General features: G+C 38.0%; 1 protein-coding gene across 2 annotated transcripts in view; it reads left to right on the top strand.

Moving 5' to 3' along the window:
- The first annotated feature begins 2,132 nt into the window (after nt 1–2,132).
- The window catches only part of ece2a (endothelin converting enzyme 2a), a 76,859-nt gene continuing 62,347 nt past the window's right edge, over nt 2,133–16,644 (top strand). The window contains exons 1-3 of one of the 2 annotated variants that reach the window (XM_011486773.4): nt 2,133–2,202; nt 2,291–2,422; nt 3,566–3,730. In XM_011486773.4, the coding sequence (XP_011485075.1) occupies nt 3,571–3,730 (160 nt within the window). In that variant the 5' untranslated portion in view covers nt 2,133–2,202; nt 2,291–2,422; nt 3,566–3,570. Of the gene's footprint in view, nt 2,423–3,565; nt 3,731–16,644 lie in introns of both variants that reach the window. The other variant, XM_004079329.5, reaches the window with a different exon arrangement.

Raw genomic sequence — 16,644 nt, 5'->3', positions numbered from 1 at the left:
TGTCTGAAGAGCTTCCCTCTTTGAACTCATCTATGGAGCAATTAAGTCAAGCCTCACCTGGAGAGTCAACAGAAAAGCACTCCCATGGGTAAAAAGCAGCTGTTGTTGATGCAAAAAAACCCTCATCATCAAGCTTTATAGGTCTGATCCAATGACTGAACCTTCATATATAGCTTTGAGAGGATTTTCATTAAATTTCAAATTAAAACAGTAATTACTCAGTGTTTTGGTAATAATTTATTTAAAAAAGAGACTACCTTGATTGGCTTTTTGGTAAACCTCTGGTAACAGGAGATAACTAAATACACAACTTGCTTTAAAACCTTTCAGAACAGAAAAGTACCACCATCTGTAGGGAAACATATGCCATTACCTTTGGAAGGTTGGTGTGCTTTTCAAAAGGAAAACACTGTATTAGTTTAGTCTGGGTGTCTTTTACTAAAGAATAAAAAAAAGAACAAGAAAAAAAGTAATATCCCTTTATATTTCGACCAAAAAGAGTATTTTTGAGTTTACTGCCCTGATAAATAAACTGACATCCAAGCAAATGTTTTTAGTGAATCAGAGCAAACATGGCTGTTTGTTTTCCCTCTGTTTTGCTTTAAAGCTTGATGGCTTCTCATAAAACAACAGTAAGGTTTTTTTCAGCACCAACTACATACAGAGCAAGCTGTGAGAGTATTAAGAAATGAGAAATAAAACATAAAGGTAACCCCAGATCATTGAGCTTTTGGAAAAACAAGGGAGCCACTTTACAGGCTGTAGGTCTACTGAGGAAAAAAATAGAACTAAAGAAGTAATTTTTTTTAGAGGTTAAGTTTGTTTTGTCAAACTTCTTTTGACAAAAACTTTTTTTTTTTAAATCTTATTGTTGTACCTATTTAATGGGTGGGAAAATGTTTGAAGTGCACATCTGATCTAAATTTTGGTTTACTTAGGCACAAAACGTTTTTTTAAAAGACCATGCATTCCACTTTGTGTCCATTTAGAGCAGATATTGTTTCACTTAGAATTGGTAATATCATATCATAGCATATATATTTTTAACTTGTCCAGCAATGTAAAAAAATGAACAGTTAATATTCAAATTTATATTTATATCACTATGTAAAACAACAGTAGTAGGAAGAAAAACACTTGATTACTATAAACATCATGTAGAACAACCTTTGAACCTGAAGACAAAGGTAAAAAATGACATAAGTCACATTCAGATTTATATTTTGCAACAACTTGTGAATTTGTATGAAAAAAAATATATTCAATTATTTTTGGGTTAGGTTTTATATTTATATTTTATATTGTTGCTTATATTTGTTGATTTTTATTTAAACATATAAATGTACATCCATCTCTTTGTGAGGTTGATGACATAAGATCAAGAAAAATAATAATTTGAAATAACTTCTTTAATTCCTGTATTCACTGTCACATAACTGTTTGACAGAATTGCTTCCATAAACGGGCTGGTTTCTTACTAAAATAGTTAGTGTGCTTCACTTTAAAGTTGACCTCTACATTGTGTGACTTTATTTTGTCGCCATAAAGATTACTATAAATATAAAAAGGATAATAAAAAGAAGACTAGATCAATACATTATTACACAATGCTTGTATTGATTAAATATAAAATAATAGTATTTTTATATATTCTACTTTGTCAACAATCATTAGTGTAATTTTCTATTTATGTTTTACTAAATACGTTTATTCATTTATTAGATAAATGACTATGTATTTAACACTCCAATATGTAAATATAACATGTCTGGTGGTCACATTTGCACCCAAAATCAGTGTATTCATAATTAATAATGTAGTTTTACAATTCGAAAAAGAACTAAGTTTTATAGAAAAGTGTAAATAGTGTTTGTAAGCAGCCCATAACTTACGGCATAATATTATGTACGCATAAGTGTTTGGTATTTAAAAAGAAAAAGAGTGTATATGTTCTGCCTTTTCCTTTCAAAACAAAATATTTATTTCATAATATGAAATTTCACATATTATTTCAACCCCCTCCCCCCTTTGTATTTAATTTTAAATTAATTTACTTTAAACAAAGTAATTCTAATAATCAAAAAGGATTTTTAAAAAATCCGTGTGATAATTTAAAATTTCAAGGAGTACTTGAACGCCGCATGACTACGAAACACACACATGTTGCTGTGGTTCCGCCTTCTTTCCTCCATGCGTTAACTTGTAAGAGAAAGCAGGAAAATGCCTTATTATTTTTACTAAATGCATAGAAACTCTTGGTTGACCTGCAATTTCATGTTTACGTTTTTAGTCAAAGTTTCCGTTGGTGTATGAACATTTTATTTAAACTGCTGGTGAAGAATCTGAGTTTTAACACGTGGACAGAATTCGATTCATTTGGTCTTCGGTAAACTGAAGTTTACACGGTGCTGGTGAACACAACGTGAGTAAAGCCAAGTTATAACCTAGAAAATAGTAAAAGAAGTGACAGTCGTCAACGTTAGACTCAGAAAATCATGTGTTTAAATGTAATTGTTATTTTCTAGTACGCATGCGTACTGCGTCTATTTTGAGGAGCGTTCAGGGGCGTCAGAAAATGAATGCATTCAACTAGGCACATTTTCTATATAAATAAAAATATCAAAAAATGTTTTCCTGCAATAAAACAAAGAAAATGTAAAAATGGCATTTTCTTTGCAAAAAGGCAAATGAATTTAAGCTAATTTAAATTAAAAATGTATATTTCGATGGATTCTTTTGAAAAATTTGGAAATTAAGATATGATGGAAAACAAACAAAGGTGTTCATGGTTTTATTGCGAAGGAATAGACACTGCAACATAAAAATCAAACGTGACTTGAGGGATTTGATGAAGTTGCAGTAAAGACACAAGTCAATTGTACTCAAAAGGATTTTTGTTTTTCCAAAATATGGTTTTAAGCGCTATAGTTTCCCTGTTAGAGAAACAATCAGATTTACACTGTTATAACATATGTGATAACATCTAGAAACTGTAAGTATACATATTTCAAAACATGTGGTCTTATTTGAACTGCATGCATTTATTGATTTAATTTTACTAGATTATTTGGAGCAGGAAGAAAAACCCAATAGTCTTTAAACCAATGCTATGAACCAAGTGGCTAAATCAAACCCACAAAAACATTTTGTGTTTGGAAAAGAGGCAGGATGAACATGAATTTGTCTAAAATACAGACTAAATATAGAGGACAGTAATACAATTTTATTCAATTTTCTACGTGAAATGTATACAAAAAAATGGAATATTATTATTTAATAAACCACCTAAAGCTATATTGAAACACAATTAAAGATCTTTCAGAATGACCATAACATTTTAAATATATTTATTGCTATAATAACTATATGCATGAGCCAAATCATCTTTAATTTAAAGAGTTTTACTTAGAAAACATAGTAAATCGTAAAATTTCTCACCAAAATCCACATCTATCTCTCACTCAGTTGGGTTTCGGTATTAGTAGTGAAAATATAGATAAAAAACAGATTTTTTTTCTTTATTGTTTCTTATTTCTTTTTTGTATGCCATGTTGTCCCAATGCAGAGAACATGGAATACCTCCCAGATAAAAATTCACAATACAACGATGTTGTCTATTGGGATGAGAGATACAAAACGGAGCAGAGCTACGACTGGTTGGGAAGCTTTTCCAAATTCCAGCACCTTCTGGAAAAAGTTGTCAAGAAGGAAGATTCCATTCTGATGCTGGGTTAGTATTTTCTCTTTTACATGTTATTTTGTTTTTACATGCAGAGTGTATAAAAAATACACTGTACAAATGTTTATAACCACTGTTGAGCTGTGTAACGTTTGTGTAACATTGATGTACGGTAGTCATAAAAACATTTCACCTGACATCATTTGTCTGTCACATGACAGAGCTTTTTTTGGCCTTTCTTTTTCTTTCATTTCTATCTGCTGCTAATGGAAAGAAAAATCTGCCACCATTTGTCACTTCAACTGTCATCTTTTTAAAGTTAGATTTTCATTTTTGACTTATGTGTCATTATACTTATTGCGAAGATTTTGTTTGAAATACTATCATTCACAAAACTGTAACTTTATAATTACTTCATTATAACAATTATTTAAAATTTTCTAAAATAATGGTTTTTCAGATTCAATAATAGCACCTTCAAATTTCACATTTCAAAAATCTTTAATTGCTGCTAAATGTGGTTTTATAGGCAAATATAAGGCTAACTTGACATTTAAGTCCAACTTTAATATAAACTACAACCTGTCATTCTTTGTGGTGTTCTACTTTGTTAAGACCCTAGTGGGAAAATTGTTGTCTTTTTTTAGTATCATAATGGATCATAGAAATGTTTTTGCCTTTCAAAAAGACTCAGAGACGACACTTTTTCAAATGGCCACAAGGTGTCACTGTTGTGTTGCAGATGAACTGTTTCCTTGCACTGACAGCAGCAGCCTTATCCTAAAAAATCTTCAGGGATTTGTTGCTTTGTCAAACTGGTTTCACAGTCATCTCATCCATGAACTCGATGTTAATAGCTGCCCAAACTTGAAGTGGAGTCCATTTTTATTGGAACGGCTGTTTGACCGACACTGGTTATTATTTTCTTACTCTGCCATCTATTTATTTTTTAAATATTTATTTACTCCTGATATTGAAGGCAAACACTGCAGTGTTGTTTGGCAGATTTTGGTTAATTATAGGTTGATAAAGAGGCTGTTTTTTTTATTATCTGAAGATGCAAAATATGCTGAAATTATGATAAGTATCTTTTTCTGCTTTAAAGGTTTGATGCTGTACTCTTTCTTTCTGAAGTAAGCATGTTGTCTGCATTTGCTAAAACATTTAAGTTTATCATATAGTGTTCTTATTTTACGACTCTTCTGCTCAAAGTATTGACAGTTCTGACTGAAAATTCTTCAAATGTACCCGTTGTGCTTGCACTTTGCAGGTTAAACTAGTGTTTTGCAGCTTTCCATCTCAAGATTAATTGCTGAACTCAGTTAATCTGGAGTCTCATTTTTCTAGTGCGTCACAAGCACACCTTCAGCAGAGGCGTAAATGGGCTCGCAGACTCTGACACAAACAGCGTCTTCTGTCGCTCTCACCCTGCATTACACTGCACCCAGCTGCACCAGAGACAGCAGCTTTAAACGGAGGGGAAAGCTAATTTGTTGCTTCACAGATCTCACTTCACATGTGGCAAATGAAGAATTTGTGCCTCTCTTGACCAGGTTGTGCTTTTGAACAACTCGCATTCAAAGAAGGGCAGTTTTGCGGAATGCGATAGGGAAAGTCAAAAACCAAACTTGCATATCAAACAGATGAAGGCAGACAAAGCTCAAAACTCCATTCAGTAGGCTAATTTTTCAAATGTGAAACATCTGAATGACGGCTGTCTGTGAAATCACACATGAATACGGCCTGAAGAGACAAATCATTAAGTTTTCTTTGTGTTTCATGAGTTCATCGCAGAAAGAGGTGGATGGAGGCAAAAACAATTATGTTAGGGTCACTCCGGTGACTGAGACGGAGGTCGATTTTACTAGACAATTCTGTACAGTGGAGAGAGAGAGCAAGCGGGTGGGGGATCCTTGGATGGGGAGAATTATCGAATGTTTTACTGCATCCAGATCAAGTTGTTGTTGCCTCCCTCTCAGTCTCGAGTGTCTTCTGGTTTGCTGTAGGGCTTTACTCCAATTCCCTCTGTTTGCTACATAAACAGGATGAGTTTGGTTTGTAATGTTCACCGTAGATTTGCTGTGTGAGAGACGGAATGTAAACAAATCAAAAAATAAGTGTTTGGTCACTAACAAAAGTTCATGTCCATACCTGGTTGTCAGTGGCTGAGGTCAAATGTTTCCTTTAGGTCTTGAGCAGTTTTGCACTGTGTTGCATCTTCTCAAGAGCTGTGATGTTTTTGGGGCTGTTGCTGGGCAACAAAATACTTTCAACTCCCTCCTCAGATTCTCTATTGGACTGAGGCCCAGAGACTGGTTAGGTCACTCCAGAACCTTGCACGATGTGTTTGGGATCATTGTCATGCTGGAAGATCCCTTTGCAGAAAGCAGCCTCAAAGCGTGATGTCCCCCCCCCCCCCCCCCCCCACGCATCACAGTAGGTATGGTGTTCTTGGGTTCACATTTTTGCTCTCCAAACACGGCAAGTTCATGCCAAGGAGTTTCATTTTGGTCTCATCTGACCACATGTCGTTCTCCCAGTCCTCCTGTGGCTCATCCAGATGGTCTCTGGAGAACTTCATACGGGTCTGGACATGTGCGGGCTTTAGCAGGACGACCTTTGGAGCATTACAGGATTTAGATCCATGATTATGTCCTGTGTTACTATAGTGACCTTTGTTACTGGGGTCCCAGCTCTCCTCGTGTCATTGATCAGTTCCCATATGTAGTTCTGGGACGTTTCCTCCCTGTTCTCAAGATCATTTGTACCCCACCAGGTGAGATCTTGCATGGAGGTCCAGGTGGAGAAAGATTGTCAGTGATTTTGTATTTCTTTCATTTTCTAATATTTGGTAGATTGGTTCATCCTAGTCTTGCTCAGGTCTTTAGTTTTGGTGATGGTGGAGAGGTTGCAGCCTTACTGTTTGAGGTGTTCTTTATACAACCAGTTAAAACATGAGCCATTAAAACCGGTAACAAGTGGAGGATAGAAGAGCTTCTTGATGAAGTGACAGCTCTGTGAAGGACAGAGTTCTTGCTTGTTTGTTGGAGCTACATGCTTGTATTTGCACCATTATACAAATATGTGATGTAAAAATCAAAGAAATGTTTAATTTTGGATTATTTATTCCATTCATTCTCTTATACTGGAAGTGTATCTATGATGAACATTATAGACCAAACTCATCTTTTTAAGTAAGACAACTTGAAGAATCTGTGATTGGCAAATACTTATTCGCTCTACTATAAAGACTAAGTATCCAGATTATTGATAATAGCTCTACACTGTTCAGAACTTAGATCTTTGAACTAAAAGATTATTTTAAATTAGGACCAAAATATGAGATATGAAATCATGACAATCCTGTCTATGAGAAGCACAAAAACCTCCCTGAAATGTTACTAATATCAAATTTATGATTTAATGTTCCTCATTGTTTTCATTACCTGCAGCTCCAGCTGCATGTTCTTCTGCAGCCCTGGAGGCATGTGTGTCACAGTATTGCGTCACGCACTACCTGACCTTCCGTCTGACCAGTTCGGCAACATCAAGCATTAGCAATGATCAGCTCTCACATTGTGGCCCAGTTCCTATACGCCACAAAGCCCCCACTCCTTTGTTTTATGGCCTGCCTCAGGCCGCCACCGGTGATGTAATGACCCCGCATCTCCAGCGGTCAGGGCTCCTGACTACTTCCCCCAGGAGAGAGAGGATGATGTAATGGTTCTTCTTATCTTGCAGTGTGCGCACATGATATGTATCCGGATAGTACCTGTGTTCTTATTATACCGGAAACACCGACAGTCTTTGCTGTCAGACCAAGATCCATGTTTGTAGCTCCAGGTCTATATTTACTGATATTTTGGTGCTAGAATTCCTGTTTTATTAGAGTTTTAAGCTGACAATCATGTTAGTTCAACCAGTAACATCAAGTTAAACCTTGTTTTTAAACTTTACTCTTCTTTTTTTCTTTAACATTCCTGTTTGTCTTTTCATCTGTAATCATTTCTTAAGCGTCCTCTCAGATTCTTGTTTTTGTCCTCTCCCCTTCCTCGCTCACTGCCCCGTTTGCCCTCCCCAATGTCTCTTTGTTAGTATTTGGTTTCAGACGCATCCGCCTGTAATCCCAGAGCCTTTACAGCTATATTTAGGTAGAGGAGAGGTGTTTACATCAGGCCTGGGAGCTGAGGGAGCTCCACTTTTTTTTCCGGGAGAGTCCATTCAACAGTTGGCAAGATGTTAAGTTGAGCGTCAGCTCATTAAAAAATTGAACATCCTCTTTGGGTTGTCTGTCTTATTTCTTTAGAGTTTTCGGTTTTTGATTCTAGTTGTTAACTGAAAACTTGTTTAAAGTATTGAAAGCCATTTTTTGAAAACATGCTGATAGTTGTATGCATTTTTCTCCTATTTAGCCCTTTCTTTTACCAGTATGCTGCTTTTTGTGCATGTGTTCTGGTCCCCATATGAGTCTGCAGCATCATGCCTTAGTCATAACTGCCCTAAGGGGTGGATACGGGCTGTCTGCAGGCGAAAAATGGGCATACCCGTGCAGGGCACCCAGGTGGTCCAAAGGGAACATCAAGGCTGCAGACCACCTCGGCTGCAGACCACCTGAAGAGTAAAAATGTTCATGCATATTTCTTGGCATGGGCATGACCTTTAAACAACACTTAAGAGTAAGTAATGTGAAGTAGGAGGGATGCAGGCACGTCGTTTTTGCATTTTTTTCAACTTCCCCCAAACCCTGTGCACTGCACCTGTTAATGCTGTTCAAGTGATACGAGTCTGTTCAGCAGCTTGTCTGTTAAATGTTAGGAAATAAGACCGATTGTAGTTTGTGTGGGCATCTTACAAGCACTTACGTTGTGCTGCTACAGTGTTTTTTATATAAAAATAAGGATTTCATTCTTAGTTACAGAAGTGTTGCTGAACAGATGCCTGCAGACATACATATTGGTGATAGTATGGAAAGTTACAAGAACACAGACATCTTTGTATAGAGTGAGAGTAGGCCTGCACAATTAATCGCAAATTTATCGTTATCGCGATTTCAAGCTGTGCAATTTCCATATCGCAAAAGTTAGCAAAAATCACGATAAATGGTAAACCTTAAATGTGCTAAAAAAAATCTTATGGCAACTTGAACTCTTTAATGAATATAATAAATCCCTGTACGCATTTAACCAATCAGATGGAGCCCTTCGGGTTGTTGACCTATCGGATGGAGCTTTTATGTTAGATTTTGCCCCCTAATTAGACGAGGGTCATTTGGAGAATAATTTAAGGTATTTTGACTCTTATTTAAATTAAACGTTTGCAGTGAAATGGAAATGTTTTTGTTGTTTTTGCTATTTGTTCATTTAATTATTGCAGTGTTGATCACTAATATCACATATTGCGAGTTTTCCTCATATCGTGCAGCCCTAAGTGAGAGTGTTAGCAGCTGTCAGATGAGTTTGTTGATGCGTTTGCTCAAAAGTTTGTCCACCAGCTTTTTTTTCTTCCTGTTCTTCTTGCTGCCATTGCATTTCTTTTGTAATGTTTCCTGCTGACAGTCGTAGGCGCGGATGTCCTTGGAGGAAATTGCTTGCCCTTCCTTCTTGATTTAGCTGTTTCATTCTTCCTGTGACGGCTGAACATTAGACGTTTATGATCAGAAAGTCTTACATCACCCCAGATACGCAATATTTTTGGTTTGTGTGTTGAAGTGACCCTTTTTAGTGCTGAATTTGTTGGTTTCAAAAGCTTGTGGTAAACTTTGATGGGACCAAGGACCCGTATCATGTACCTCCATTGGTAATGTGGGGAGATTTGCTTTGTTATGAATGAGCATTGATGATGAAATGTTATGCAGTAATCAATAAAGCTGCACAACAAACAAAAGGAAAAGGTTGTTTTGTCTGCAGTGTCCTCTGGCCTCGGCTACACACACACACACACACACACACACACACACACACACACACACACTGGTGTTTACACCTTCACTGTCCTGTAGTGCATTGAAGAGATCAGCCGGTATAAGACTGCAGCAGAAGAGGGATGGTGCATCAATGAAGCACGTTTTGAATGAATGAATGGAAGAAAGAAGAGATGGGAAGCGCTTTAGGCATATAGACCCCCCCCACTCTTCATCTGCATTGGCTGTTTTCCGTGTTCAGGGAGCCCTCACCATGCAGCAGTCAGTAAGTCAGTAGGGGCAACCCTTCCTCCAATCAGCCCTTCCCTCCTCTCCTCCGCCTGCCTCCTTACTTTTTGCTGCTGTAAGGAGTGGTTGTGTTTATGAATGAGCCTCGCAGCCGCAGAATGTGAATGAACAATGAGAGGGTGAGAACAGACAGGGTCGCTGGCTGAATGAAACTCGGCAGTGTTGAAAGTGGAGGGATGAGGCTGAATGGAAGCCATGGGCAGCAGGAAGGCGGTGTGCGGGGCTGTTGACTGAGCTGCTGAATGGAAAATTACAGACGTTAAGGTGTTGCCGTGTGTTCGGCTGGGTCTGGCGAGCTCTTAGGCATGCGGATCAGGGAGGATGCTGGAAAGGTTGCTGCCTTCCCTCCGAGCCAGTGGGGAATCTCTGCTGACAAGCAACACATGCACACAGACACACAACACTGCAAGCTGGTGCTCCGTGCTTTGAATAATAATGGGGTTACCCGGGCAACCAGGCAAGTATGATCAATGGGCCTGGCCCTGATAAACAGAGCACACAGAGTGTGTGCTAGCTTTGCTGCAATGGGAGTTTCTTTGTTCTGAGACTAGAAGACGGCATCTTATTATCAAATTTTCTCCAACCTGGGATTATTTGTATTTGTGGTTACAAACTGGGAAAGGAGGAAGTTGTTGTTTTCTTTTAACGGACAATCTTTTCAGTGAACTGTAAGTCGTACTGTGCAATAACTACTGCCGTCCACCTGCAGAGATAACTACACACCTCTACAACTCTTAAGGCCTACTGGAGGAATAAGAGAGGCTTGTCTTGCGTTACTCAAGCCCAGACTGGAAGTTTTTTACGTACCTGAGTCCGACTGCGTTCTACGGACTTGAAGGATGCGGTGCAGAAATATATTCTTAAGAAAGATTTAGGTTTTCAGGCTGTGGTTTTTGGATAAAGGAAAATGGTTGACCTAAAGATGTGTGATTTCATGTTTGCATTGCTTTTAACTATGATAATGCCGTTTTTAGCCTAAATAATAAAAAAAACTTTGTTGTTTTCTAGGACATAGTTTCTGCAGAGTGGCAGGAATTCATTAGAAATTCACCTCCAAGTTGTGGGCGGGACTGTTGGCACGGAATAAGCCTGTCCTCATTTCCCATCATCTCTTTGTTTACACTCTCTCCCGCTAGCTTACAGCCAGTCACAACCTAACATTACTCTCTTATACATTGGTTTCATTCTGTCTAAAAAAAGCTCTCTTCAGTAAGTAAACTTCGCTCCCAGGAAGCTACCATAAAGTAGCCATGAGGTTTTCTGACCTTTATATGACCTTGTGTGAAAGTCCTCTAAAGAAAACATTTTCTAAGATATAGATTCAGTCGTTTTTAACCACACTTAATTTAAAAAAAAAACAAGTTAGTTTAAAGTTATTTTAAAACAAGCAAAATTTGGTTCTTGAATGTACCTTTCAAACAGCCAAATGTCCCCCAAAACAAACAGATTTTCAAAACAACAGTCTTTATTTGACTTTAAAAGCACAGAAACGTCTAACACTATCTGCTTAATGCTTTGAGCTGTCCTGCAGCCCTCATTCAGACCTGCTACACATCAGTTTGATAAAAGCCTCTAACTTAAAGACGAGACGTCTCCTGGTCAGATGTTGGTTCCTATTTCAAACAGGATGAATGTTTCAGGTGCACAAGTCCTTTCAGGGTCACATACACGTCTCCCTCCCACCTCCTCCTCGTCGTCAGCAGAGAGAGAGGCAGCTGCTGCTGAGAGGCACATGTTCAGTCTGAACCTCCTCTCCAGAGCAGATGTGTCATCCTGAAGCCCGCTGCGCTCCTTCACAAAGGCATGTCAGCCTTGGAGAGGAGTCATCTGAGTGCCGTCACTCTACCATGAAAGAGACTTCCCTTTGCTGTGACAGTCACTGTGGTGCAGCGATAACACCTCTCTCTTTCGTCTCTCTGACCCTTTGGATGAAAACCCACCATTTCGGCTGCTGCTTCTGGAAAGATCTGCCATAATGCCAAAAACTGAAGTGCAGATTATCTCTTGGTAGGAATAATTTAAAGTATTTAAGTGGGCTGTTTTATTTTTGCAGGAGTTTCTACTTGCTTACATTCAAAGCATCTTGTCCATCATCGCTGACAGGATTTTAATCGCTGCAACTACACCATTTCCCGAAACGAGTAAACAATGCAGGTTTTTTTCTGTCTTACATGTCAGCAGAGTGCTGTGTGTAAGCCTTAGTGGCGTCATTGCTCTGTCATCACATCGCTCTGAGCAGGGAAAGCCCTATCAGGTTGGTAGTAGAGCTGTGTGTGCGTCATCGGTGTCCCAGTGCATTTGGTTACCCAGTGACGCACTGCTGCTGTGAGCGATCTTTACTCATGGAGAGTCGTTTACTTCCATCACCAGAGTCTGATTGTACAGCTGCTGGTGCATGAATGTTTCCAACAAATATAAAAGTATTTGTGTTACTTTTTCTGACAAGTGATCAGTGAAAAAGTGGCAACAATCGGGCCTTTTAAAATATGAAACGACAATTATTCTTAATTGAAATGAATTTACTCAATTTGGATGTTTTGAAAGTTGAGGATGTTAAAATGTTTGGTCAGTCAAAAGACCACAGTCAAAAAACCAGTTGCAAGTTGAACTTTAACCAATCAGGGATTTGGTAGAGATGTATGGATGGCGTCCTTTTGAAAATTGATCATGGAAAGGCAAATTTGATAATTGCGATTTTTTTCCCTGACATATATTGGAAGAGAGTTGAGAAAGAAAAAGCCTGGAGCTAGATTCATGAGATTTGCACCGCTTCAACATTTTGCACCAAGCCTCTTCCAATTGTGGGTGGCTGGCTAGTTAATGGTAGAAAAGGAGAAGAAGAAGAATCCCCTCCCTGCTTATCTAGTGTGAGCATCATGGGCTGAACACGCATCAAATCCCCAGTATGAAGGTAGCTTAACACTCGTTTTTCTTAATGAGCTTTAATTTCAAAACCTACATTTTGGTCTATTCCATTTACGTCATCCACTAACATTTTGCACTGGTTGCACCACTAGGTGCAGCCACATTTTCGGCCAAATTGAATTTCACTCCACAGTTTTAGGGTCACTTCTTCTTCTTAAATTGCTGTCCATTTGCTGCAGAAATGGAGAGGAGAAACTCGGAGGGAGCTTTTACCGAAGCATGACGTGTTTGATAGATGTACTGAGCTTTTCAGTGTTTCAAATTAAAGTGTAGAAGAACCAGTCATAAATGAACTATTGTCAGCCAACGTCTTCCCAAAGTCTTTAAAATAAATGCTTTGCTGTTTCTGAGCCAAGGAAAATGACGACTCTCTTGGACATTTTGAGCCACAGTGAATTTTAGGATTGCTTCCCAGTGCTTCCATTCAGTTTACTAAATTACCTGCAAAAAGCTAGATTTTAGTTTAATCAACTGCCTCAGAATGATTTTTTATGTTTTCTTCTTCAAAATCTGAATTTGTCTTATTTACCTTTTTCTATTTTCATCTCCCACTCAGTGCACTAAAATTTGCATTAAAACAAACAGTTGTTGTTGTTTTGATGGAATTTGAGGCAAATATATTTTTCCAAGCCTTCAGGCTGCATTCTTAGCTTCTTTGTGGTCTTCTGTCTTTATTCTCAATGTCCTTTCATCAAAAATATGAACATTACCAAATTAAATATAACTCCACTATACACTGGTTGTTTAGTTATTACAAGCTGTCTATCTTTCTCACCTGAACCCATTTCCATTTTTGCAAAAAGAAAAATTATCTATTTGACGGGGAAAAAAATAGATTATTCTGAAACTATTTGAATCCATTGACCGAATATGGAGTTTTGTTAAGCTTTAATTGTGTTGACACTTCAAACTGTTTGGGTGAAATAAATAGTCCCTCTGTTTTATGATTACTGAAAACAAAACAAAAAAACAAAACAACCACATTTACAGAAAAACAGCTTCATTTTGTCCTTGCATCAGTTGAAGCAAACCGCTGTCTGCTTGTGAAGCGGCAGTACCACTGATAGCCTGTGGGGTCGCTGTTCCGCACTGAGACCTATAGAGATTCCGCAAATCTTGCTTTTACAATGGAACCTGATGTAACATTATTGAACATAATCATGAGAAAAGTACATTGTTGCGTCAGTACTGCATACTGACATGTTTAGCTTCAGTTTCAGCTTCTTTATTTTAAACACAAATGAAAAAATAAACAGTATTTTAAAACAGACAGATAAAGCAAAACAGTGTGGGTAAAAAGAAATGGCTTGAACAGAAATCTTGTCTAATCCCGCCCCTTTTTTACAACATCTGATGATGCACGTATTTCTATTTACATATATGTACAATTACGTTGAACATGTCAAACCATTGCTGTGCTAAACTTAAGAAGAGATTTATTTTTTTATTTCATCATACCAGGCTTATTGCTTTGAACCATCTGAAAGGTTTTTTTCATTGTTGGTTGCTTATTTGCAAATAAGAATATGAATTTAAAAATATATAAAATTTGAATACAGTTTTTGTTCTTGTTTTGTAATACATAAATCACATACCAAACCAAAACAGAACCGTGACCCAAAAATCGAGGTTATAACCGAATTGTGAAGAAAGTGTATCGTTGCACCCTTTAGCAATAACGGCCCATAATGTTGCAGGGATAATCTGGGTCATACTGCAGTCAGCGTGCTAAAAAATACAACAGATTGTTTAGGCTGCCATGCCATCGACTGCCTTTGCGCCACCACAAGAGGATTCCAGGTAACCTCCTCTGACAGAATTGTTTCTAACTGAAGCACCACCACTAATAAGAGTCCATGCCACTGTGCAACCAGAGGAAAAAACATTCAGTGAGATCAAGTCTTTAAAATTTTCCTACAGAACAGGCTCAAACATTTGTAACAAAAAAAGTTGTTAATCTATTTCTCAATCTGCTTTCATTAATTTAGACTACGTCCACTCTGTTATTGGTCGTGTAGCTACTCACCTCCCTCTGACCAAAGGATTTGTAAATGAATGTATCTTAAACCCGATTCTCTGATTGGTTTAGACCACAATATGGGTTTAATATGTGTCTGTTGTTGAACCACAGGGATACTTTCAGATTTGCAGTGAGTTTTTTTTCTTTAATAACCATTGGGCGCAGTGGTGCGAGCTAGAATTTTTAATGGTTGAGTCACTAAGAAATAAGATCCCATGTAAGACCAACTTTGTTGTATATTCTAGAGCCTTGCACTATGATGTTAAAGAGCTTAACTGTGTAAAATAAACAAATATACTTACTTTTTTTCCATTTTTGGCTCTGTGGCTATATTTGATGTAAAAGGCTCTTGGGTTGCATTTCTGTAAACCTTAAGTTTATTTAAATATGAGATCAAAACACCACACTAACAGGGTCCTGTCTTTGATTATGGGCAGTGGTTTCAAAACAGGATTGTAAATAGATAAAAGGTTGTGTCTGAGTCCAGCCCCTCTATTCAGTGAGGGATTTTTTTATTTTGACAAAGATGGCTTCCTTGACTCCTCTCTCAAGGAGAGGATCTGTACCTCACTGTCCTCGAAGAAATGTCCTTTGTCTTTTAAGTGGAGGTGGACAGCTGACTCTGGTCCACTGGAATTGTTGGAATTGGGTCTCCTGTGTTGGCTCATGCGTTTGTGCACAACACAAGGCGGGACTGCTCGATCTCTGCACCATGGCGTGTGAAAAGCGGTTCTTTATAAACTGTTCTCAGTGACATCTTACCAAACCTGCACATGAATCTATATTGAACTCACTTCTACATTCTCTGTCAGATCCGTATTTCATCAGAGTTATTGAGTTCAAGGTTTTTCTCTTGTGTTTGTGTGCTTGTTGAGTACATGTGTGCAATAGCTATTTTATTAGCTGGCTCTCTGTGTGTGGCAGTCCCCAGCCCTCTTACATAATTCTGCTTGTAATGCTGCAGGCTCCGGCTCCTTCATCTCCAGCTCAGCATCTTAAAGTCAACCTTCATGCCTCTTCAACCCTTGATTTGTGCCTTTCCTAGTAAGAGTCACGCTCAACCGCTCAGGTTTTTTTGGTTTATTTGTTATTTTTTTAATAAAAATAATTTATTAAAAACTCGCAAAACTTCTATAATCCCAGTTCGACAAAAGTACTGTTACAGCCCCAGAAAAAGTGCAAAAGGTCACCAAGTGACAAAACACACTAGTCTTTTTCACACGACCAATCCTGCTGTCTGCCTTAAACCAGTCACCGCAAAAATGGCAAACACCAGAAGAACAATAAAACCACACACTTCACCTCACCTCACGTTACTTCACACCTCAACACACAACCTCTCATCAAATCCTCTATGAAACAATCAACCTCCTCTGTGTCTGCGTGCCCCTCCAGCTCAAATACACAAATGAACTGATGAGCACCTGGACCAGATGGGCTGCACAGCTGACTTGGCAAAGGGGGCGGAGCTCCGAACCGACTTTAATTCATTGTGTTCTCCACTTTTCTCTGAATCTTCTCTGCACATCCTCCACTCCTCTTGGTCCAGCTTATTACAAATATGTTTCTACCATTTTCTTTGCAAATTTCAAATTATACTGCGCAGTTTCTACTTTTTCTTACTGTTTAGTCTGAACTTTAGTTACATTTGAACCAATTTCACTGCTAATTAAATCTTGCAGGAGGGAGTATTAAAGTATTGCATAGTCAATGTCAAATATTTTGTTAGAAAAACTTTGAACTCAGTTACATCAAGTCTCTTGGGACCGAAAATTTCCCCTTGTAGACATGTGAGATCTAAACGACCACCAC

The sequence above is a fragment of the Oryzias latipes genome, chromosome 17 (genome assembly GCF_053564925.1).
Source record: "Oryzias latipes strain Hd-rR chromosome 17, Olatipes_Hd-rR_3.1".
NCBI lineage: Eukaryota > Metazoa > Chordata > Actinopteri > Beloniformes > Adrianichthyidae > Oryzias > Oryzias latipes.
This window is presented reverse-complemented; position numbering and strand designations above follow the sequence as displayed.